General features: G+C 36.8%; 2 protein-coding genes across 6 annotated transcripts; both read left to right on the forward strand.

Moving 5' to 3' along the window:
• The first annotated feature begins 261 nt into the window (after nt 1-261).
• Nucleotides 262-17,568, forward strand: ifrd2 (interferon-related developmental regulator 2). 5 transcript variants are annotated; one of them, XM_053625459.1, is made up of 14 exons: nt 262-846; nt 994-1,062; nt 2,650-2,712; nt 7,718-7,831; nt 8,494-8,575; nt 9,816-9,940; nt 10,115-10,272; nt 12,074-12,127; nt 12,233-12,411; nt 14,414-14,522; nt 14,670-14,804; nt 15,417-15,545; nt 15,650-15,742; nt 15,946-17,568. In XM_053625459.1, exons 2-14 carry the CDS (start codon nt 1,017-1,019, stop codon nt 16,024-16,026), a joined length of 1,368 nt encoding a protein of 455 aa, XP_053481434.1. In that variant the 5' UTR covers nt 262-846; nt 994-1,016; the 3' UTR covers nt 16,027-17,568. The 5 variants fall into 5 exon arrangements, with proteins under 5 accessions (XP_053481434.1, XP_053481435.1, XP_053481438.1 ...); XM_053625460.1 differs by having other exon boundaries at nt 262-801; XM_053625463.1 differs by lacking the exon at nt 2,650-2,712 and having other exon boundaries at nt 265-846; nt 15,946-17,567.
• A 480-nt stretch (nt 17,569-18,048) lies between these two features.
• Nucleotides 18,049-23,531, forward strand: dffb (DNA fragmentation factor, beta polypeptide (caspase-activated DNase)). Its single transcript, XM_053625466.1, has 7 exons — nt 18,049-19,000; nt 19,097-19,223; nt 20,418-20,603; nt 20,945-21,024; nt 21,569-21,742; nt 21,968-22,068; nt 22,532-23,531. Exons 1-7 carry the CDS (start codon nt 18,878-18,880, stop codon nt 22,734-22,736), a joined length of 996 nt encoding a protein of 331 aa, XP_053481441.1. The 5' UTR covers nt 18,049-18,877; the 3' UTR covers nt 22,737-23,531.
• The last annotated feature ends 290 nt before the right edge of the window (nt 23,532-23,821 follow it).

Below are 23,821 nucleotides of genomic sequence, written 5' to 3' on the forward strand. Positions count from 1 at the left end.
CTAAATCTGATCTGACTAAAACCTGTACTGCCGGATAAATCACTTGTCTCAACATATTACACCAAATGGGCTTGTGTAGAAATGTGTTTACATATAAAATACTACAACTTATTGTTAATATCCTTCTAAAATACCCTTATATTGCCTTCTATCTTCTAGCAGTTACATTATATTAAAGTAACAGTGCTCTTGTGCTAGTGTGTTCTATATAGACGTAAAAATGTACTAAGTTTTAGTACTACATATGTTTAATTTATTTATACTTTTATGTTGGGCAGCTATCTGAGCTGGAATCAAGTCTCTAACTGCTTTCCTAAGAACCATTTACGAAAACCTGGGTGAGAATACTCTATTTGTTTAGCTGCCACTTGTTATTCTTCGAATAGAGTTTTTCCGTCAAAGAACTTTGCGGGCTACGTCATTACCCAAACATTCCTAAACAGCTGATAGTCGCGCAGGATTCTGGGAAATGCATTGTCTTGTAACTTCACGCTCGTATCTCTAGCACGTTTAAACACTGGACATATACACTACATTACCCATAATCCACTACGCGGTTTATTGTGAAGGCGGCGCGTGCCGGGTCTATGGGCCGTTACCGGGGAGAAGATGGTGGAAGCTGCGGCGGCAACGTGCACAAACCTCCGTCCAAAACATTTCGGAAAATATTTACCATCTCAGCCTGGCATACGATATTGGTTACCCGGAGATAAACACAGATAATACACGCTAAAGAGAAGATAAAAATCCGGCCTTTGTGTGACGAGGAATGAGACACACAGAGATTAGTGGTGTGAAAACGTGGGTGATGAAGTCACTACCACGTTTTGAAATTAACCAGAGCTAGTTAGTGGATTTATTCGATTATTATTTAGTATTTGACTCTTCTGTGGTCGAAGTATCGACTGTCAGATCAAGTGTTTTTAATTCGATCTGAGCGCCGTAAGGCTGTGTGTGTATATATATATATATATGTATGTGTGTGTGCATTAGCTTGTGTTGGATCAACTGACAGCATGCCACGGAGCAAAAAAGGGAAACGTGGGGCCACTTCAAATAAGGGTGAGTTTTCCTAGTGCAAGTGAAGTGTACACTTACAGGAGCTATAGGCATGAATGACGTGTTGATTTTTTAACATTAATTAATCCTCTATTTTCTTTTATTAAAAATGCTGTCAAGACATCTAGCTAATCACAAAGTTCACAGAAAGGTTAACTAGTTAGCTGTCCTCTAGTTTGCCTTTGTAAAAGTATTATTATTGTTATTGTTGTTGTTGTTATTATTATTATTATTATTATTAAACATAAATATTCTGTGATTCATTATTATTATTATTATTATTATTATTATTATTATATAGAAATGAAGAACGTGGTGTTTTCTATGAAGGAAAGCACAATTTTAAGTTAAGCTAATTGCACACATCTAAAAAAGTTTTCCTTAGTTAAATTGTTGTTGTTGGTGTTTTATTGTTAAATAACAGCAACAATAATTTATTATTATAATAGTAATAATAATAATTAAAACTTGTAGTAGTAGTATAGCATTGAAGGACTTTCAATGAAACCTAAATTTGTATGTTAAAAAAATATAATTGAGCCATCTAGCTAAATACACAGATATTTAAATGGTTAATAGATGGCCTTTATGTTTACTTTTGTCAAATAATAATCATGATATTATATTTTTCTTGTTAATTAATAATAACTTTCTCGTTGGTGGTGTTGCTATTAATCATTATTAATCAACATTAAAATGTAATATCAATAAAATGAAATAAAAGGCATATATAATATAGTGTGTGTATGTGTGTGTGTGTGTGTGTATATATATATATGTGTATGTATATATATATATATATATATATATATATATATATATATATATATATATATATATATATATTTGTGTGTGTATATATATCAGCTACCATTTGAAAGCTTGGACAGTTGTCAGCTAATTAACAATATCATGTTTATTAGTTAGCCCCGTCACAGTTATTCAAATTGTATACAAATTAATCTGTTAATGTTGTCACTCCATTGATGTAACCATGTTACTGATATAATAATTCGTATACATCTTTGTAGAATATCTCTGTGTCAAATTTGAACATGTCTGCATTGTAGATTGTAAAAAGAGATTACTGTTTGTTATATTATACACAGTTATATCTTTGAGTCAGTTGTCTTTTACCTGATAAGTTAGTCTGATAATGGTAATAAAGTTTTAAGGAAATTCGAAGCCTTACTAAGCAAAATATTGATCGGTTATATGGGTATTAGCTTCATGTTCATCAATTTCACTTCCGGTCAGTTATATTTGCTTTCAGTCTGTTACTGTTAAATTATTGTGATTATGTTTCCTCTGTAAAGACATGTGAAGGACCCAAACTAGTACTGGGCAATTGTGGGTAATCAGGACAGCACGTAAAGCAAGTAGTAAACGTAGTGTTTTCTTCATGTGTGCGCACTCATACTCATCAAAGCTCCCAAAGAGGCGTTTGCTTATGAGGCCTCATTTGAAATAAGATTACTGATAAAAAATGATTGACAGACAGTGTTCTTGGAGTCACAGTCTCACTGTGTAGAACCTTTATCCTGTAGATTTGTCATATGAATTTTTCCTTCCTCTCATTGCCTTGAATAGGCTCACTTCGACAGGAAGTACTTCTGTTGCAGCTTTCAGCCAAGTCGGCACTGTCGCGTCCAGGTAGCGTTCGTGTGACCTCCCACGGTTCGCTTTAATCATGAATGCGTCCTTGCATTTCATTCATTACTGTCTATTACGCTATTGTGAATGGCACACTTTAACCTGTAGCATGTTTCATTCACCCATCTACATCCATCTTCCTTCATCCAGGCTGGAATATTACCCTACTAGTCTTGTAGCAATGGATCTATTCACTTACCTAAACACTTCTAGATGTTACTGTGTTTAGGCAGCGCAGATTTACAAAAGCTTTTCCCCTGATGGTCTGTCTTAGGAAAGAAACTGTCGGGACAGAACAATCTGGGATTGGATGAAAAAAGGAAGAATATTTTTCAGGATGTTGAATCTCATCATTAAATTACGTTCTTGTCTTTAATTTGTTGCCAACTGTCACGATTGGGGAATCTTAGGCTACGTCCACATTAATCTGGATGAATTTGAAAACATCTTTTTCTTTACATTTTGGCCTTCTGTCCACACTGAGATGGCGTTTTTGTCTAGCGAAAACTGAGCTTTTCGAAAACTCTCCCAAGTGGTTACATTTGGAAACACTGTTTTCGTGGTGTAGTGTGGTCTGAGACAATGGAGACATTCAAAAACAATGATCCCATGACTCTTTTTAGTCATGTGACCCAGTCATGTGACCCATTCAACTAAAAACTCAAGATGGTGGACGATGTTGTACTGCAGTTGTTGTGCCTGCTATCCAGTTTGATAGTATTGTTAAAGATTAATGTCCCTTTGTACAAAGTAAATCTTCTTACGTTTGTACAGAGTAAAGCTTCTTACGTTTTTATGTATGCGCAGTATAGGGATGTAAGCGTTTTCAGATTTTTTTTGGAAAAATGTTTTTAAGTGTAGATGGAGAGTGTTTTAAAATGGAAATGCCATTTTCAGATCTATCCAGATTAATGTGGACACTCTCTTAAAAGTCTTAAGAAGAGCTAAATTAGCTGAATTAGTTGTGTTAGATGAGACAATTGTCCTGGACACACACTGTGCATGGCCTGTGCCATTATGTCAATATTCCAGACTAGTCCCGGTCATCCCGTTTGCATGACACTAACCTCACTGGAGCTTTCTACCTCAGAACATAAACGTGTGATGTGCCTCAAAGTTCATAGCTCTGTACATACAAGCTGCTTTATCTGTTTATATGGCAGTTCATCACTGAGTGCTATCTAATCCTGTCTAATCAACTTAAAGTTTATTGATTCATTTTCATCAGTCTAAATGACCTGTTGACTACTCAAATATGATTGGTCAGAAGGTGTTGATCAGCTTCCTATAGCAGTACGTCTCGGCCAGTAGTTTTGGCTGCAAGGCAACTCATGGGTTAATGCGCGTGTTAGAATATATATATAAATTATATATTAATATAATAATATAAACAGGCTTGTATGGCATGTTCTCTGAGGAGACATGATTTATGGAAGGAGTCTCCAATATCAGAGCTTTGTAACAGTCAGATGTAAAGCTGTAAAGTTGTCATTTTTCCAAATACGAGGAAAGTCTTCAGGGCAGACAGCTTTGTGGCTTCTCAGTAACGTAAGCTGTGTGTGTGCTAAAAAAGATAAAAATTATTGTGAGGGAATGACTGTTTATAGCTGCTATGACATGAGTGTTACCAGGAACTTACTTGCTTCATGGGAAGCAATGTAACTACAAACAGTTTTTATTACTAATAGTATTACACTGAATAGTCTTACACAAATTACTGTGGTGTAAGAGAAATAAAACACTCCAGGACATGTTATTGCTGTTATTGGAAAATATTCCATTTCGGGGAGATAACAGTAACAGGGCAACATCACAGCACCCCACTGTTGATTATTTTCCAACAATGGCACACTTAAAATTGTGCAGATATGGTTTTTAAAAGCAAGAGTATTTTTTTAGGATTTTTCTCATTCGTTGCCTAAATCAGTGATTAACAGAGCATTATTTCTTTTGTTCAATCACAGCCACAGTACAGGGCGCAATGACAAAACAGACAATTTTGTTGTAATTAACACTTTTATTGATTCACAAGTTAACACCTATAGACAAACAACATATATAATGAATCAAACTATTTTAACATAAATCCTCACTATAACCCCTCCCCCTACCAACCTCCCACCCCACCCTTGTCCCCCCACGAACACCCCTGTGGTCAATAGAATATAAACTCACATATCCAAAAAAAATAAAAATAAAAAAAATAAATAAAAATACACACAATTTAAAAAAAAAAAAAAAGGAAAATACAATAATCAAGTATAATCATAGACTAAACTCTAAATTATACTCTCCACTGCCCCTCCTCGAGAGTCCCCCAAAAATGCCAAATAACTGCTCCATTTCTTCCTGAAGGAATTCCCAACTCCAATCCTTCTGCTCGACCCCTCCTCAAAGGCAGCCACCCTCCCTATCTCCACACACCACTCTGGAAACGAGGGCGCTCCATCTGATTTCCATCCCCTTAAAATAACCTGTCTACCAATCATCACACTGGTCAAAACCCAATCTTTTTTGTACCTATCCTCCAATTTTGTGACCTCACCATCTCCCAAAATACAGAGTCTAGGGCAGAACGAGATCTGAGTGTTCAACACCTCACATACAAAGCTCTGCAACTTCTACCAAAATTCTTGGATCTTACAACACCCCCAAAAAACATGGGTAGTGTCTCCATCTTCTGAATGGCATCGCCAGCAGGTGAAAACAGACAATTTTGTGTGTGGAGCTTCAGTTAGGGAACTGAACTTTGCCCCATATTGGATTTCTGCTGAGGGCTGGAGAGGAATCTGTGTTTGTACTTTCATGCACATGTGCTGGATTTAGTGCAATCACTAGTTAATATTTATGCCAAATACATAGCCAGTGTTATTCCTCATTTTAATGGCTGCCTCACATTGTCAGTCTTACAGTTGTCTGCCATATTAGATGTGTGTGGATTAATGCAATGCAAACCAAAAAAAACTCTCAAATCTCATACTTATGTACTCCTCCAGATGAATCTTTTAGATAGTAAATACAAGGTCGTGTGTGATTTGAAATACTCATTACAATGACCGAAAGTTTAAAGAGAAACTAACAGCTGGTCTGCATATGTGTGAAGCCAAGCTACTTCACATATGCACCCCAGGATAGTTGACTGTAAATTGCTAAAGTTTTGAAGGCCGACATGGAAACCTACCAGCCAGGGATACTTCAGGTCTGACATATCATCCAATGTGTTTAACCTTTCATTTTCAAGATGAACAAAAATGTATGTAGAATAAGGGTGGGTGATATGAAATTTTTTTCACATATATCGTAAATGTATCACAAGATATAGGTTTGCTAATAAACGACCTGCAAGACAGTAGTTCAATTCTATGTTTATTGAATATCTCCAAACAAATTATTTAACATTGTAAAGGAAAATGAGCTTAAAGTAAGTTTAAAAAAAAACAAAACATTTACAGTTTTAATCTAATCAGTTGGAATTGTTATTAAAAAAAAAACATACTGATTATACGCAGTTTATCAGGACAGTTTTCACAATATCGCTAGTGTTATATTGTCATATTGCCCAACCCTACAGTCAAGTACAATACAGTTGATGTAAAAGCTGGTGTAGTGCACCAGTTAGAGCCACGGCTAAGCGACAGTGTCTTGATGAGGTAGTGATGAATGAATGGAGTGGATGGATTGTTAGGCAGAGAGGTTGTGTGAATGTTTCTGCTTGTTCAGGACTTTCTGATGTTTACAGGATTAAAAATGAGGGCTCATTGTGTGTGTCTGTGTCATTGGCTGTTGTGCCAGGGGTCAGCTGGTTCGTACAAGGTCGTGAACCGAATTACAAACCTAGAAATACAAACATAGTCCCTTATTACTTGAATGTATGAGCAAAGATTTGCCCACAGAGTCATATGAAGGAATCTACGTCTGATTCACTAAATTCTCGAAATCAGAGGTGATTTGTTCTCATTTGACAAATCGGATTACGCTGTGTATTAACAAGCTCCCACGTGCCCTCCCTTATTTACATGGTGTGTGCATAGGACACACACCAGTTTACGAACAACTAATTTACACAAATGTGATGGCGAGCAGGAAAACTAATCCTAACTTCATACAAAAAAAACACTGAAGGAAATTAATTCAACTAAAGTCAATAACATCATGTCTGGCATGTTTTAGTGTCTACATGAAATTATTTAATGGGCTAAAAAAAAATTGCCTGTATGCTCAGTATGACTCAGCATTAAGGTCAGAGCTTCATGGTGCTTCTTGCATGTAAATGTACCTATTAATTAACTAACTAATTAAAATGTTTCTTAATTAAAGGGCTAATGAGCTGATAAAGATCTACACATGTGCCTCTTATTCACAGTTACATTGACACTATTCCTCATTATATACAGTATATTTTTGTTAAAGCTTCCTGCAATTACAATTGAGATTATTAATGTTATTATTTTATTTTATTTTATTTATTTTATTTTTTTTTACTGCTAACATGTGTACTGCTCTATTTAAATAACACACACTCCAACCAAATATGAGTTCAATCATACAGATACAGCAGAGGTGAAAGCATGATTAAGGAAACTATTGCTGGAATTTGTGTGCGCTCCTCTTTACGAGGAGGTTTGACTGTACACATGATGCGTAAGAGACATGAGTGGGTTTTTCTGAATTCTGATTTTTCGTCGTGACTCCTTTACGACTGGACCGTTTTGTTGCTTTGAGCACAGCTCAGATTAAGTAGAGTGACTGCTAAACAGAAAGCAGTAGGGTTGAGCTGATTAACTGCAGCGCATGTGATTGTACACATTAAGTTATGTATGTGTGGGAGTGGGGGAACTGTGCATGTGGACAGAATAACCCATGCTCTGTCTGTCATGCATACTTTGCATGTGATCCTCTCTTGTCTCATGTCATCTCTTGTTCATTCTTGACTTTTTCTTTACCCCGTTTAACCCCACCTTATTTTGGAAGTCCCTTAGTCATTTTTTTTTCGTCTCTCACTCAGGGAAGAATGGAGGAAAAGGAGGGTCCGGTGCTAGTGATGATGATTTGGCATCTGATGTGCTCAGTCATTACAGCAGTGCCAGTGAGAGTGCCTCAGTGCTGGATGAAGGAACAGGTGCACAAGCGCAGGCGCGCGCACACACACACGCACACTTCTCGGCTCCAACATTGCCGATTCATCTCAGAGAGGTTGATGATAACTGAGAATTTGAGCCAAGTGTATTGGAGCAGAGAATACAAATCAGTATAGCAGCTCTGCAGGATTAGCCTAGAATCTGTATTAATCATATAGACATAAACATAATTAATTACTATTATACACTATGACTGCGAAGTATGCTGTTATAATATTGGTATCATAATAAATCAGTCACCCACTAAACTTTTCAGATATTTTTATTTATAATGATTACAAATCCTGATAGGAAGCAGCTGATTGGATTTGTGTTGTGTACTCAATCTTTGTAAATTGTAAAATGTTGAAATTTAATTATAGATTTTTTCCCCTTTGTTTCTTCTGTTAAATTATTTAATTTTATAGGGATTAAATAAGTGTCATCAAATTCATTCTTTTTTCTTTTTTTTTTTTATTACTGCAGCATTATTATTTAGCAGGCAGGTTTAGCAATACTATATGTTTTTAATGAAAAGTATTTAAGTATTTTGCTGTAATACTTTTATCACATCTCCCACCCCTGTAATACACACATAATATGAAGGTGTGAGAGCAACGAGACCCACGGATCCTGTTTTAAAACCTAGTGTTGTGCTGAACAGGTGAGGTGGTGGATGAACAAACTGCTCAGGAGGAAACCGAAGACAAACTGAAGCAGTGTATCGACAACTTGATGGACAAGAGGTGACGCATGTTTTTACACAAAGTCCTACAAAGGGAGTGATGCACAATTACAGACTTACTGTAAATATGAAAAGCATTTTTCAAACTGGAAGAAGGGTTTGCAAAAAGGAAACCAGAACATGGTGTGAAACTTTTTTATATCTTATTTTAAGCATGCTAGACACGTGCAATGTACTTTCATCTGCACACATTCACAAAAAGTTGTAGATTGATCTTAGACTGAAGTCACATGCCCTGGCGTCACCATAAATAAACATGGTTTGTTTGACATGCCATCAAATCCAATACATGTCTTTTTGGGTTCTCTAGAAAGCTGTGTGTAAAGTGTAAAATTGCAAATCTCATGCTAGGGTTCTAAATAATATTATAATAGTGTACCATCAGCTGTTACTTTATATAGATGGTGTGCGATTTGTGACATCAAGTCAGGCCCATAAGTATTTGGACAGTGATGCAATTTCTGTAATTTTGCCTCTGAAGACAAAACTGAAGCAGCAACTGTAGGCAGCTAAAGTAAAGGCGTGGCAAAGCATCTCAAGTGAGGAAGCACAGACATTTGGTGATGTTCATGGGTTCTAGATTTCAGGCAGTCATCTGCTAAAGATTTGCTTCCAAGTATCAAATATAATCCTAATATTTGATTGTTAGTTTGTCCAGTTGGCCATTTTTTGAGCATGTAAAAAATGGTCATAATTCCTAAACAGTTAATGAAATATTTGTGTTAAACCCCTTGAATTAAAGCTGAAAGTCTCCACTTCAATCACATCTTGATTGCTTCATTTCAAATCCATTGTGGTGGTGTACAGAGGCAAAATTACAGAAATTGTGTCACTGTCCAAATACTTAAGGACCTGACTGTGGCTTTTCTATCCCTTGTGCTGTGGCTAGTCAATGAGTTATTAAATTGCATGTCTTGTGACGTAGATAAAGTGTTTGACAAAAACTGTTAATATTAAAACTCAATGTTAAACTGAAGACATGCTCTTTTGTGGTATTTAATTATACCAGATAAATGCCAAATAAAGTTTTTGATCTTTTGATCAGTGTTGCTGCATTTCCATGTAGTCTAAACAATATCAAAATACTTTTTATTTTTAAAATACTCTTATGTATTCATATATTAAAAAAAATTCTATAACATGAGCAGCTTTCAAACACAAAAACCCTGCCACATCCTTGTACCGCTTATACTCTGGTGCAGCTGTAACTGACCTCAGTAAAATCTCTCTCTCTCTCTCAGTGTGAAGACTCGGCTAGCAGCGCTGGAGAGCTTGCGACTAGCCTTCTCCTCCAGAGTGCTGTATGACTTCCTGCTGGAGAGACGCCTCACCATCGGCGACTGCCTGGAACGCAGCCTGAAGAAAGGTAGGCACTAGGACCATGTTAGAGTTAACAGAGAGGTGGAAATATTTTTTTTGAAGAAGAAGTATGACCTCTCTCTCTCTCTCTCTCTCTCTCTCTCTCACTCACTCACTCACTCACTCACTCACTCACTCACACTCTCTCTCTCTCTCTCTCTCTCTCTCTGTGTGTCTGTAGGTGGAGGAGAGGAGCAGGCTGCAGCAGCCACACTGTGTGCACTCCTCTGTATTCAGCTGGGAGGTGGATTTGAAGGCGAGGAGGGCTTTAAGATGTTCCGCCCTGTCCTTAGCTCCATCCTGACTGACAGCTGTGCCAACCTATCAGCTCGTCAGAGTGTGAGTTTAGGCTGGCATAACACATTTCACTGTTTCAATACTATTCATATTTACATACCTTCTATATACTTTTTTTTACTTGACGGCAAAAAAAAACAACAGAATATGAACCTAACATTAATGTATAACGATTCTATCAAGCAGTCAGTCTGCTTCCTTTTTAATAGTCACTTATTGAAGTCACTTTTTTTTTTTTTTTTGCTGAATCCCAGCTGTCGTTCTATTGAGCATATAGTGCACTACGTGCTTTCTACAGCACCTTTATATAGTATCATAAAATGCCAGATCGTAACTGTGGGGTCCTTTAGTAATAAATATAGCGGTAGTACACAATAGTGTTGTCACGATACCATAAACATATCTTACGATACTATACCAGCTTATAAGGATCGCGATACCATGCAATATTGTGTTAATTCATAATTCAAATCTGCAAAATGAACCAAATTTACAGAAATACATAGATATAAATATAAACAGACAAACCACATTTTGCTCTGAATACTTTAATACTGAGAATGAATAACTGGCTGTTGGAAAATCTCAAGAACAATCACATATTTCATCTGTTGTTCCCTAGAGCAATGAAACCATGCAAATAGAAATTGTCCTCGGTGTACTAAGAATGAACATAACGTTAGGAATAAATAAATGAATTTGGAAACAAACTCAAAAAAAAAATCATAAAACAAACACGGCTAATTGTACAATTCTTTTTAACCTAAAAAGAATTTAGGTTAAATGAAGTGCCACTAACCGTTGTGTATTCTGCAAAAGCAGTGAGATGTGTAATTTTCACGAAAATAGTATTAAGTGACGCACATACAACATTACTTATGGTACTATCGTATTGGTGATACGTTTAAAAACAGTAGCACAGTTGAATTGTGTTTTGTGGTCCGACGAGTCAACGTTTCAGATAGATTTTGGACAAAACAGCCGTCGTGTTCTCCGGGCCAAAGAGGAAAAGTACCATCCAAGCTGTTATCAGCGTCAGGTCCAGAAGCCAGCTTCTGTCATGGTATGGGGGTGTGTCAGTGCTCATGGCATGGGTAACTTGCACATCTATGAGGGCAGCATTAATGCAGAAAGATGTGTACACATTTTGGAGCAACATATGCTGCCAGCCAGATCAGGACAACGCCAAACCACATTCTGCCTAGATTACAAGCGTATGGTTGCGTAAGCAGAGAGTGCGGGTGCTAGCATGTCCTGCCTGCAGTCCTGACCTGTCTCCCATTGAGAATGTGTGGTGCATTATGAAGTGAAAAATATGGCAACGATGGCCCTGTACACTTGCATAGCTGAAGAAATACATAATGGATGAATGGGGGAAAATGTCTTCAGTGCCCAAATATGTATTATTAAAAGAAAAGGTGATGTTACACAGTGAACAGTCGACTGTCCCAAATTTTTTGGAGTGTGTTGCAGTCATCAGATTTGAAATGAGTGTATATTTTCAAAAATAAATTAAATTCACAAAGTAAAACTTCAAATAATGTGTTAATAATGTGTTTTCCATATAGTACAGGGTGAATTTTCAAATGATTCCTTTTGTTAGTTTTTTTTGCATTTTCTGTACTGTCCCAACTTTTTAGAAATTGGGGTTGTGTATAAATATGTTTGTAAATAGTGTGTAGTTTACCCCACTCTTCAAATTGTTAAAGAGCTGTGTCTTTAATTTCCTTTATCTATTACCACCTCTCAGGTTACAGAATTTAAGACAGTAATTGTTTCTAAGTGACTATAAGGATTGGGCTCAGAGTTATCCTAATATTCATTATTCTCTCTCTTTCTCTAGTGTGCCCGAGCATTGGGCTTATGCTGCTACGTGTCCGCATCAGACAACGCTGAAGTAAATGCCACCATCTTCACACCACAGAAAAATTATAGACAGATTATGTAATATATGTATATAACTTGAGGAGCATTTGTTAACTTTTCACTTCTTGTCCATCAGGATTTGTTGAAGTGTATGGGGCATTTGGAGAGTGTGTTTGTGGGAGCGTATCCACTGGGTGATGGCAGCTTACCATCTGTTAAAGCTGGAATTCCAGCTCTCCACAGCGCTGCCCTTCAGGCCTGGGCTCTGCTCGGCACACTGTGTCCTGCCTCCCACATCAACAACATGGTCAGCCAGTAAGTCCTTAACACACATACACACACCCCTGCATCAGCAACAAGCTAACAAACACATTTATTTTTCATTATTTCAGCTAAATAATATGACATTTACTGTGTATAGTTTGAGTGTCTTCTGCATGTAGAAAATGCAGTATACATTTACATTTGTGGTGATTATTACTTTCACTTCATGTATTAGTTAGTATTATTGTGTCTATATGTGATGTTTAAAAAAAAAAAAAAAATGACATTCAAGTAATGCAAAAATCCCACTTCATATTAGGGATTTAACCAAACACGAGTACATTATTTGGATTGAACAGATCAAGTGTTCTAAACAAATACAGATATGAATAGTAGGAGCACTATTATTTTTTTAAGAATGCGTGCCAGAAAGCTTAATGGACAAAAAAAAAGTACTGTCCTATGTAGCTTGAAAGGTGCAGAGTATAAATCTTGTGGGTAGGGTTGTCAGGTTTCTGCGCAGTTACCTCAAGCTTTAACTCCAATGCTGGATAAAAGACTTGAAGCTAGCCCAGAGGGTTTGGGCACTGGACAAGTAGACACATTTTTCTTCTTTTTCTTAGACTTGGCATGGCAAACAAGTTAACAGTGGTGTGCACACATTTCTGATTTATTTCTTGAGCCACTGCTGTATATAGCCCACACTTAACTTGGATGTTCGTTGCTTGTGGTTTTTTTTTTGGTCGTTCTTAAATAATTGTTCTCCATAGACTCAATCAGGACGTTTACATCGACAACAATAATCCAATATTAACCCGATTAAGACAATACTCTGATTAAGAAATTACCATGTAAACAGCAATTTTTTATTACCTTAATCTGTCTAAAGTCATGCTCAAAGTAAACACAAATTGAATTAAGACGTGGAGTATTCCTATTTTAGTCACATTATCAGCGTGTATTACAGACATGTAAACACCTTAATCACACTAATAACGTCGTGTAGAAGTTTTCACCGCATTTTGCGACTAGACACACACAGAGCAGTGCTCAACCGTTTGACGGCAAACAGGAGAGCATGGCTGCGTCCGAAATCGCATACTTACCTGCTATATAGTAGGCGAAATACATGTATCTCAGTTACTATATAGTAGGTAAATACGTGGATTGGGACACAGCCCACAGCTTCAAGCAGTCATCTGTTTGCACGTATAGCATAACAAATAATTAACTGCACTTGAAGCTTTCATAAAATTAAAAATGGAACACCCAAAACTCTATACGGTACCATAACGAAGACCAAGTGTATTGAATTCAAGTGTCAATACATGAAATTCTGGAGGGAACGTTTTTCCTTGCCACCGTCGCCACTCGGTGGCTTGCTCAGATGGGATAAATTCGTACCTTTAATATCTGTATACCATGTTGATATTTATGTAAAGCTGCTTTGAGACAATGTCTATTGTAAAAAGCGCTATACAAATAAAATTGAACATCGGACGGCGTGGCATGGGGACGTAATAACGTGTACCATTAATCACTCTATGTTCTATAACATGTAAATCAGGAACATGAAAGGAGTATTCTAAAAGCGACTCATGTAAACACCTTAATCACAATATTGTTTTATTCAGAATAAGGTCAATAATTAGATTATTGCTGTCCATGTAAACGTAGTCAGAGATAGAGGAAATAAGGGAATAAACTGGACACCAGGCTACTTGGGAATCTGATAGCTTGCAGGTAAAAACTGTTATTTAGCCTGGTTGTCTAATTAATAATTGGATTTAATTATTTACTATTTAAAGAGTTATAAAGATAACTCTTTTTTTTTTTTTCTTTGTTGTGCCACAAACCAGTCTGACTGCAGTGTAAAACAATAGGTTCTTAATGTTTTATTAAAAGGTCCATATAAATCACTCCAATCTCCAATCATGATTTCCGAGTCAGGTCTTGGTCTTTATTTTGTTTGTTTATGTTTTTGCACAAACCTGAACAACTTCTCTCTCTCTCTCTCTCTCTCTCTCTCTCGCTCTCTCCCTCTCTCTCCCAGTCACTTGCCTCAGCTGCAGGCTTGTTTGGAGAGCAGTGAGGTGAACTTCAGGATCGCTGTAGGAGAAACCATCGCTCTGCTGTATGAACTGGCACGAGAGGTTAACGAGGTGAGACACAACCAATTCCACGTTCACATAACCAGCACATAAACACAAGCGGGTGTTTGATGTCATCGTGTATTTATAATTCATTACTTCTTAAGAACCTTATTCTGAGGTTTTATGAGTGTTAGTTGTTGTGTTTCCTGTGTTTAGGAGTTTCAGTATGAGGATTGCGATGTGCTGTGCGAGGGTCTGAAGCGTTTGGCAACAGACGGAAATAAACATCGGGCCAAAAATGACCGACGCAAGCAGCGCTCCATCTTCCGCGAGGTCCTGCATTACATCGAGGTAAGACGAGACCTGACGACCTCCTGACTTGCTAGTGGCTGTTTTTCCAGCGAATGTATTTAGCACTTTAACAAGGGTGTTGCTATATAACACACCTAGTCAACCTATTCAATTTAGTCAAAACCAAAATTCAGAATAGACTGGACCATAGACAACAATTAACAGCTGGATTTTGTCAATTTATTTTTTTACTAACTTGCTTACACACTCAATGAATGACAGACATCCCAGCCAGTTTTTAATGAAATGACTGAAATGTGGGTACTGTGAACTGAAAAGCCTGGACTACACATTAATTAAAGATTAAGGCTTGATTGCTTAATCTTCATTGCTTGGAATTAGACAACAGTTAGTGGTGATTGTATTATGAGGATTTTTCCTCATATGATAAATAGCTTTAGTTCACAGTTCAAACCTTCAGGCTAGTTACTCATTTCTGGACCTATGTACATGGACGGAAATGCTAATGTCTTAACATATTTAATAGATATAATAAAAGTTCAACCTTAAAAAGATTTCAGAAAAAGTTTATGAATGTTTATTAATTTTTTAAGGCACTTTAGTTTGGAAAACTGTGTATTTCTTGCTACATTCCTTCTTTTCCCTCCACAGAGTGAGGACTTCTCTGAGGAGAAGGTCCGTTTTGGGGTCGAGATTGTCTACCTTGATGGTTGGATGCGTCACCGGATTTATGATGCCTTTAAAGAGGTGCTGGAGTCTGGAGTGAGCCACCACCTGCAGGTGAGGAAGCCAACATTTTAACTCTGAACTCTTTATAATTTACAGTGTTAGAATGATCAAAATTCCAGTGTTTTTAACCTATGTGCATTTGTATGTTTTTGTAGGTTAACCCACTACTGAGAGATATTTTTGGACTTGGAGCTCCACTGATTCTGGACACTTCGGTCAAGGCCACCCGGATCTCCCGCACAGAAAGGGTAACCTCTTACCTTTGACCTTTTCTGTAGCACAATGACTAGTGATCAATTGTAACAGTGCTTTAAAGACTAATTTTATTTTGTGGACTACACTGAAAATGTGATTGACCATTGGCTGAAAAAAAACAAAAACATTTTGTAAATATGCCTATTATATTCCTATTTGATGTCTTTTTATATTTTGTAATGTTTTTTTTCCACAGCACCTTTTCAATTCCGCTGCGTTTAAAGCCCGGACAAAACTACGTAACAAAGTGAGAGACAAACGAGCAGACGTGATGTGATGTTGGTGCTGATGAAGACTTGATGCAGAGAGAGGAACACTACACACCTCTTATGAGCTCACTTGAAATGTTAAAAACAGCAACTGCCAAACCAGGGACTTGATAATGCAAATTGTGTGTGCGCGCATGTGTGTCAGGAAGAGTGAATGTGTGTGAATGGTGTGCCTCAGTTTTATTTAACATTACTAAATAATAGGAAGCCTAAAATTAACTGTGCAACCCATAGCATTTTCCCTTAGCACTTAAAACACACATAACATCATATTTCTGCATGCAAGTGCAGTGATGGTTCAGGGCAGGTCTCAGTACATACTCTGTGATCAGCAGGAAGCAGGATACTGCTATGGAAAATGCTATGTATTGCTCCTTTAAACATAATATTGTACATTTCTAATGATCTTTTGCAAGGCTGTATTGAACATTTCTGTTAAAATGTATTTTACTTCCTAATTTATTCAGGATTTTGGGAAAACAAAAGACTTTTTTAACATTTGAGACAAATGAGCTGTGTATACACAGTGGGAAATGGCCAAGAAAATGAAACCCTTTCTAGCTTTTGTATGTATATTTTACAAACTGGCTGCACATATTTTACAAACTGGCTGCACAATTTAAATGTGGTGATAATTGTAGAAAGGTCTCCTCACACTGCTAACATTCTTTTTCTCATCCCGAGTGCTGTTGTTTACTGGGAGAGAGTTTAAGATGCAGGGTTGACAAGTGTATTTAGAGACTTTGGTTTGTGTTCACACTTTGAGGAAAATTTCTTTTTTATTAGATCTGATACATTAACAGACTGGACAGGAGAGAGCCATTTGCCTGCTACAGCTGCTAACATCACCTTCATGTATTACTGAATGTTTTACAATTAGAAATAGGAGGCCAAAAATGTATTTTCTTAAGGGCAATTACACATTTTTGCAATTAAGTTTTATATTTTTCCCTACAGTAGACTCAATTGAAGGCCAGAATTTTGAATTATTCATTTAAATTGCTAGAAATGAGATGTCAAGGCTTCTGCACCCAAAAGGTGAGCCTACTACAATAAATCATGAATTTAAAAAAAAAAAAAATGACTGAACTGTGGTATTTCTAAAATGTGTGTGTGTTTTTTTTAAGCATAGCTTTAAATAAATACTGGAGAGAAGTTTACTTTTTTAACTACAGATTTGTTGAAGTAGAGAAAAATAGCATTTCTCAAATCAGTGTTTTTGTATTTATTATAGTTCCAATATCTCATGGACATTTCATGTTCATAACATTTTAATCATTACCACAGCCCACATCAATACACATCTTTAAAAAAAAACTCCAGGTTATTCAATTGCATGCATCATTTATACATTAATGAATCATGACAACCATGCTGTTATTTGAAAATAATTACAGATTTTTTTTATTCCTCTTATAGCAATTTTCCAATTCTATCTTTTTGGAACGTGCACAAGACATTTTATTTCCTGTTACTATTAACACTGTACTAGCTATAAACAGCATCTCTTTTTCTCTCAACATCGTACGATAAATAAACTACTACTGAAAAACCGAAAAGTGCAGATTCCTCTGTCCTGAAGATTTTGCAATTTCTAAAAATGCTGACACTGAAGTCTATTACCATACATGTTAAATAAAGAAATTTACGAAACTCTTTACCATATCACTGATTATATGGTTTTCTTTGTTATATAAGCACATTTTATAAATATGGCTTAACATTGTTGCAGGACAAGTACACCCCTTCAGGGAAACGGTATTCCCTAACAGCAGTGGCCTCTTTCAGCAGGATAATGCGCCCTGCCACAGGAACATGACAAAGAGTTCAAGGTGTTGAGTTGGCCTCTAATTTCCCAAATCGCAATCCGATCGAGCATCTGTTTGGATGTGCTGGATAAACAAGACTGATCCATGGAGCCCCACCTCAAAACTTACAGGACTTAAAGTATCTGTTGCTACCATTTTGGTGCCTGAAACTACAGCACACCTTCAGAGGTCTTGTGGAGTCCATGCCTCGACGTTTCAGAGCTGTTTTGTTCAGGTGGTTTTAATGTTATGGCTGATTGGTAATTTAATGTTTCTTCTGTAGTCTAATTATAATTTAGTGATGTTTTTAGAATCTAATATACATCCAATACCCAAATACTAGTGATGTGTCGTTCATGAACGATTCGTTCATTTTGAACGAATCTTTAATATGATTCGAGAACAACGAATTGTCTCAGAGAGTGATTCGTTCATTTTTGACCGCGCATGCGCAGCAACATTTCCATCGGTTCTGTACCGGAAACAGAAATGATTAGTTCAACGACTCGAACCTGAAGACTGGAGGGTTGAACTAATCATTTCTGATTCCGGGGAACAGACATGACAAAAGAAAGAACGACTCGGATCTCTCTCATCATTCGACATTGGTTGCATTTTAGCCTATAGGTTATTATGTACTATGTGAGCTTGGAATTAACCATGTAACATTTTAATTATATTCTGCTGAACCTCGTTCAGCAAAATGAATGATTCTTTTTTTCGAGTCATTTTGCTAGAGATAACGAGATTCAAAGATCCGAGTCAGTAAAATGATCCGAACTTCCCAACACTACCAAATACACACCAGCCCAGCAAGTCAAGAGGAAAAAGCAGGTCTGAAAATCCCGCAAATGTTACAACATAACTTGTGAGAAATAAGGGGGAAACAGCGCTGGAAGTTGTAGATCTCAGGGTGCAGCAGTGTGTCGGAAATACGACAAGAGAAACCCCGCCTTCCTGCTCAGTCTACACTGAAAACACAAGTCATATAATGGGCGGAGCTTCCTGATGTGTTAGATTCTTCACCGGTTTCCGTCTCTAAAACAAAAACATGTCGAAAACACAAACAAAGCTAAAATCATTCAAAGTGAGGCGAGCTGGAGAGGCGAAAAAATTCGGTGTGGCGGCATCTACTCTGAAAGAACTGATCAAAAAAGCATGCGGTCTACTTCAGGTTTAAAAAAAACAAAACATTTAATTTGTTCCATGTCCCTCTGCGCGGTCGAGTTATGGAGTTTCACTTCAACCTATTGTTCGTTTGTTTTCTTAGATGTCTGCGTCGAAGGTACAGTGTTGTTTGTATGAGGACGGGACGGTAGTGACAGAAGATTATTTTCTACATCTTCCCGAAAACACCGAGTTAGTTCTACTTCCGGATGGACAGAGCTGGAACGGAAGTGAGTTAAGTGCGCGCACGCTGAGTCACCGTACTTACAATTTTAAAAAAAAGTTTGTTGTTGTTGGTGGTGGTGGTTGTTTGTGTTTGTTTTCTTTTCTTTTTCAGTCAGTATTTTATTTAACATCACAACTCTGAATTACAGCTGGAACTACTATCAGAGCTGTTGTTACAGAAACTTAATCAACACCTTCTGACCAATCATAATTGAATTCAAAAGCCTATGGTATAAATAATTTTATACAGACATACACAGCGGTCATCCATAACATTAAAACCACTGACCGGTGACATGAATAACACTGATTATCTCGTTACAGTGACACTGTAATGAGGTGGGATATATTAGGCAGCAAATGAACTGTTCTTAAAGTTGATGTTTTGGAAGCAGGAAAAATGGGCAAGTGTAAGGATCTAAACGACTTTGACAAGGGCCAAATTGTGATGGCTAGACGACTTGGGTCAGAGCACCTCCAAAATGGCAGGTCTTGTAGGGTGTTCCGGTATACAGTGGTTAGTGCTTACCAAAAGTTGTCCAAAGAAGGACAACCAGTGAACCAGCGACAGGATCATGGGTGCCCAAGGGTCACTGATGTGCATGGGGGTGAAGGCTAGCCCGTCTGATCCGATCCCTGAGAAGAGCTACTGTAGCACAAATTGCTGAAAAGGTTAATGGTGGCTATGATAGAAAAATGTCAGAACACACAGTGCATCGCAGCTTATGTATGGGGATGAGTAGCCACAGACTGGTCAGCGTGCCCATGCTGACCCCTGTCCATCACCTACATGAAAGCACCTACATGAGCATCAGAACTCGACCACAACCCACACAACAAATGTACTGATTACAAACATTGTACATGTCCCTATTCACTATAGCACATGTTCCTAACCCTGGTTCTGGTCCATGTTTTGCACATTTTAGTGTTTTCCCAGCTCCTAATTCTCTGCAACTCTGCAAATTAGCAGCAGTTCCTGAGTTGAAGTTAGTGTGTTAGAACACTAAAACGTGCAGGACAGAGGGTGTTCCCAGGCCATGGTTAATACACATTACAATTTGTAGAGAATAAGATGTTGTGTAACAGGACACTGAATTTTAATTATCTAGTCCTACACCAATGTCAACTAACATAACATTGATCTCATGATCTTCATATGTAAATATTAATGTTTGCTTTTATCTCCTCCACCTCAGTGGTATATGACCTCAGCCAAATCCTCGGGCTGGACAGACACTCAGAACAGCTGATCGACGCAGCTCAACAGCTACTGACTGATGAGCATTCAGCTAAAAGGAGAAAAATCCTCAGTGAGCTCCTGTGTAATCTGAAAGATCATGCAGAGCTGGAGAATAGGGAAGATGATGAGGACTGGTTTAAAGGTAATAATGGCTTCATCTATTGCAGCCCCTTTCTACAGTTTATACTCTGTCTTTATTTTCACAGCTGCATATCATATTCTTTCTTAATCCATACTTAAAGTTGTGAATCAAAACATATATCATTTGCTTAGTCATGGTTCCTCTACTTCGAAGGAGGTGAACATCTTACCCTATTTTACAGCACTGAAGTGTCTTTTTTTTTTTTTAAACTTGGTTTTTTTTTGTATCTTGGGTTCACCAATGATGAGGTTCAGTACTCACAAGTAAAAGTTTCACACATCTACAATTTCACAGGTGCTGAAAGTAAAATATTGACTTATTTCTAACATATCCGTTTCTAGGGATCGACTTAAGATTTAAGACCAAGTCCTCATACATGAAGCACAACTGTGAGCAAAGAATACGGTCATACTTGAAAGAGGTAGACGCGCTGCACTGTTTTAACTTCTGCTCTTGTTTTGTAGAATTATGCCATCTTTTCTTCTGTCCATTACATAATGTAACACAACACCACCGTTTAATTCTCAATGCTGATTGGTCAGAAGGTGTTGATTAATTTTCTATAACAGCTCCAGATCACAGGTGCACTTGTTTGTTTAATATGTTATTGTTTCTGTAGTAACATTTAAAAGGAATAAAACACTTTGGGATGTGCTGGTATATGAAAATGATCAACTCTGTGGTGGTAACGTTCCACGTTACATCATGTTTTAGTCCTTACTTAAGGTCATTTTCGTTGAATGAGTGATAGTGAAAAGGACCATATTGTAGCTAATATTATCATTTTAATTGTTGATTGATACAATTTTTGAGAAGAACCATGCTGTGTTTAATTATTAAGCATTTTACACACATTTGGCACATTGACCTATCATTGGTTTTTGTTTTTTTGTTATTTTATTTTTAGAAAATTGGACAGGTGTTGAGTTGTAAGCTTTGCCTGATTGGAGTGTATTTCTCTCCAGGTGGACAGCCATGCTCGCACTATTCAGAACTCTAAGCAGAAAAGTGAATATCAGAAGGTGGCAGCCAGCATGGCAGAAAAGCTGAAATCCATGCACTATCATGGCACTTACTTTGACAGAAGAGAAAAAGAGCTCCATCGACTGTGCACTAAAGAGGGCTGGTTCTCCTGCCAGGTACTGTCACAACCATCACCACTACAGTACACAGTGAATACAAAATAAATAGCTGAATGTGCAACCAGGTATTGAATTTTAACCAAACATAATGTAGTGTTTATAATTCAATTGTGTGTGTGTGTGTGTGTGTGTGTGTGTGTGTGTGTGTGTGTATATATATATATATATATATATATATATATATATATGTGTGTGTATATAATATTTGTGGTGTGTTATCAGGGTGCCTTTAATCTGGACCAGTGTGAATCTCTCCACTCAATAAACCCGTATGGGAACCGTGAGAGTAGAATCCTTTTCAGCACCTGGAATCTGGACCACAGGTGAACAGAAATATAACTTAATCACTTCTGTATGTTTCTAATAGCAAAATAAATCTCATAAATCTATCTTTAAAATATATTATTATTTAATTGTATTTTATGCACTATGTACTTCTGTTTCTATTTTCTTTTCCCTCTCAAGGTGCCATGAGAGGCCTTTTTAAAGGCGCTATAATATTATATAATATTATTATTGTTATAATTATTATTATAAACAATGATGCTGCCACAGTGCAGGTGCACACTCTTTGCTCCAGGCTATTTTTTGTTTGTATTTTCTCATTTGTAAGTCATTTTGGATAAAAGCATCTGCTTAATGAATAAATGTAAATGTATTAGGTTCAGGGACCCTGTTTATTTATTTAAAGAAGTCACTGAACACCAGAAAATATTTCTTAGGTTAAACCTTTTTTTTTCTTTCACTCATACAGCGAAATAACTTTCTAAAGCTCCTCTGTTTCAGGATCGAGAAGAAGAGAACCATCATACCCACTCTTGTCAAGGCACTTCAAGGTAAAAAGAGCAGTGATATAAACCTGGACTATTTCTACAAGCTGCTATTCACAAGAGAAAATCTCAAGCTGGTTCACATCGTCTGCCACAAGAAGGGAGCGCATGACCTGGCATGTGACTCACGGCAAATATACAGACGAGTTAAAAGGAATTGAAGGTGATAGTGATAACATCATGACTAGAGTCACCGTAGATAACACAAGAGAATTGTGATTTTCTGTCCAGGGAAGAGAATAGAACATTTTTTAAATGATTTTCCTAATGTTTTTGAGGTGTGATTTATATTTCCCCAGTTGATCATGTTTTAAAAAATAAGTATTTTCTTTTAAACAATGTACACTTTTTATATTGTTTTAAAATGTGAAATTAAGGAATGATCCTTGTGAATTTATGCATGCTGATTGAACAATGTTGAACAAACTTTGGTGCACTCAGGTTTTTGAGAAATGTTTACCAGTGTAACATTTTTGTACCTTATGTGTGAAAGATTCCTTATGGTGTGTTTTTTTTTTATGAGAGTCTCTTTTTGGGTACTTATTTAATTCTATGAAATTCATGTTTTCTACATTAGTTGGTACCAGAATATATTTTTATTAACTTTTTTTTAATGAATCCAAATAGTTCTGGTTCTGTTTCAACTGCCAGTCCACCAGAACAGTGAAAAAGAGTGAGCCAAATATTCAGCAAAATACCCATTAAAAATGTATTGCTGTGTAATTTGAGTAGTGTCTATTTCATGAAGCACTTTAAGGCTTGGGTAGAATAACAGCTTTATTACTACAAAAAAGACACACAGGCCCTTTCATAAGCCACAACAATTCCATTTAATGTCATGCTGTTCTCAAATCAATAAACATCAGTCTGGACGTAATTTGTAAGTCAGAGTAATACAGAATGTACTTAACATTTAAATATTAACATTGTATAAACAAAGCATTTGGTAACAAAATCAGCATGTAAAGATTTGTCTTTTTAATATAAAAATAGAGACATCATAGTAAACCGAGACAGATAACAATTTCACCTAATCATTTATACAGACGTGAGTATAAAATTGTACAAGTCACATCTTTGTATGTAAAGTTAGTGCAAATGTTTCATACAACAGAACTACATATACACACACACATCTTGGCAAATTTCAAATTTACAATGTAATTCAAAGTTATAGAACATTTACTTGAGTACATATAAATATATAATCAAGTATGTAAATGTAATATCTTCTCATTCAAATTTT

Source organism: Ictalurus furcatus, chromosome 5, assembly GCF_023375685.1.
Source record: "Ictalurus furcatus strain D&B chromosome 5, Billie_1.0, whole genome shotgun sequence".
Classification (NCBI taxonomy): Eukaryota; Metazoa; Chordata; class Actinopteri; order Siluriformes; family Ictaluridae; genus Ictalurus; species Ictalurus furcatus.

What these genes read in the sequence shown, in the direction of transcription:
- dffb (XM_053625466.1), top strand. Translation starts at nt 18,878, where the DNA reads ATGTCGAAAACACAAACAAAGCTAAAATCATTCAAAGTGAGGCGAGCT. An exon ending in AGGGCTGGTTCTCCTGCCAG is followed by an intron (nt 21,743 to 21,967) that starts GTACTGTCACAA and finishes GTGTGTTATCAG; the next exon opens with GGTGCCTTTAATCTGGACCA. An exon ending in ACCTGGAATCTGGACCACAG is followed by an intron (nt 22,069 to 22,531) that starts GTGAACAGAAAT and finishes CCTCTGTTTCAG; the next exon opens with GATCGAGAAGAAGAGAACCA.
- ifrd2 (XM_053625459.1), top strand. Translation starts at nt 1,017, where the DNA reads ATGCCACGGAGCAAAAAAGGGAAACGTGGGGCCACTTCAAATAAGG. An exon ending in TGGGGCCACTTCAAATAAGG is followed by an intron (nt 1,063 to 2,649) that starts GTGAGTTTTCCT and finishes TGCCTTGAATAG; the next exon opens with GCTCACTTCGACAGGAAGTA. An exon ending in GTCGGCACTGTCGCGTCCAG is followed by an intron (nt 2,713 to 7,717) that starts GTAGCGTTCGTG and finishes TCTCTCACTCAG; the next exon opens with GGAAGAATGGAGGAAAAGGA.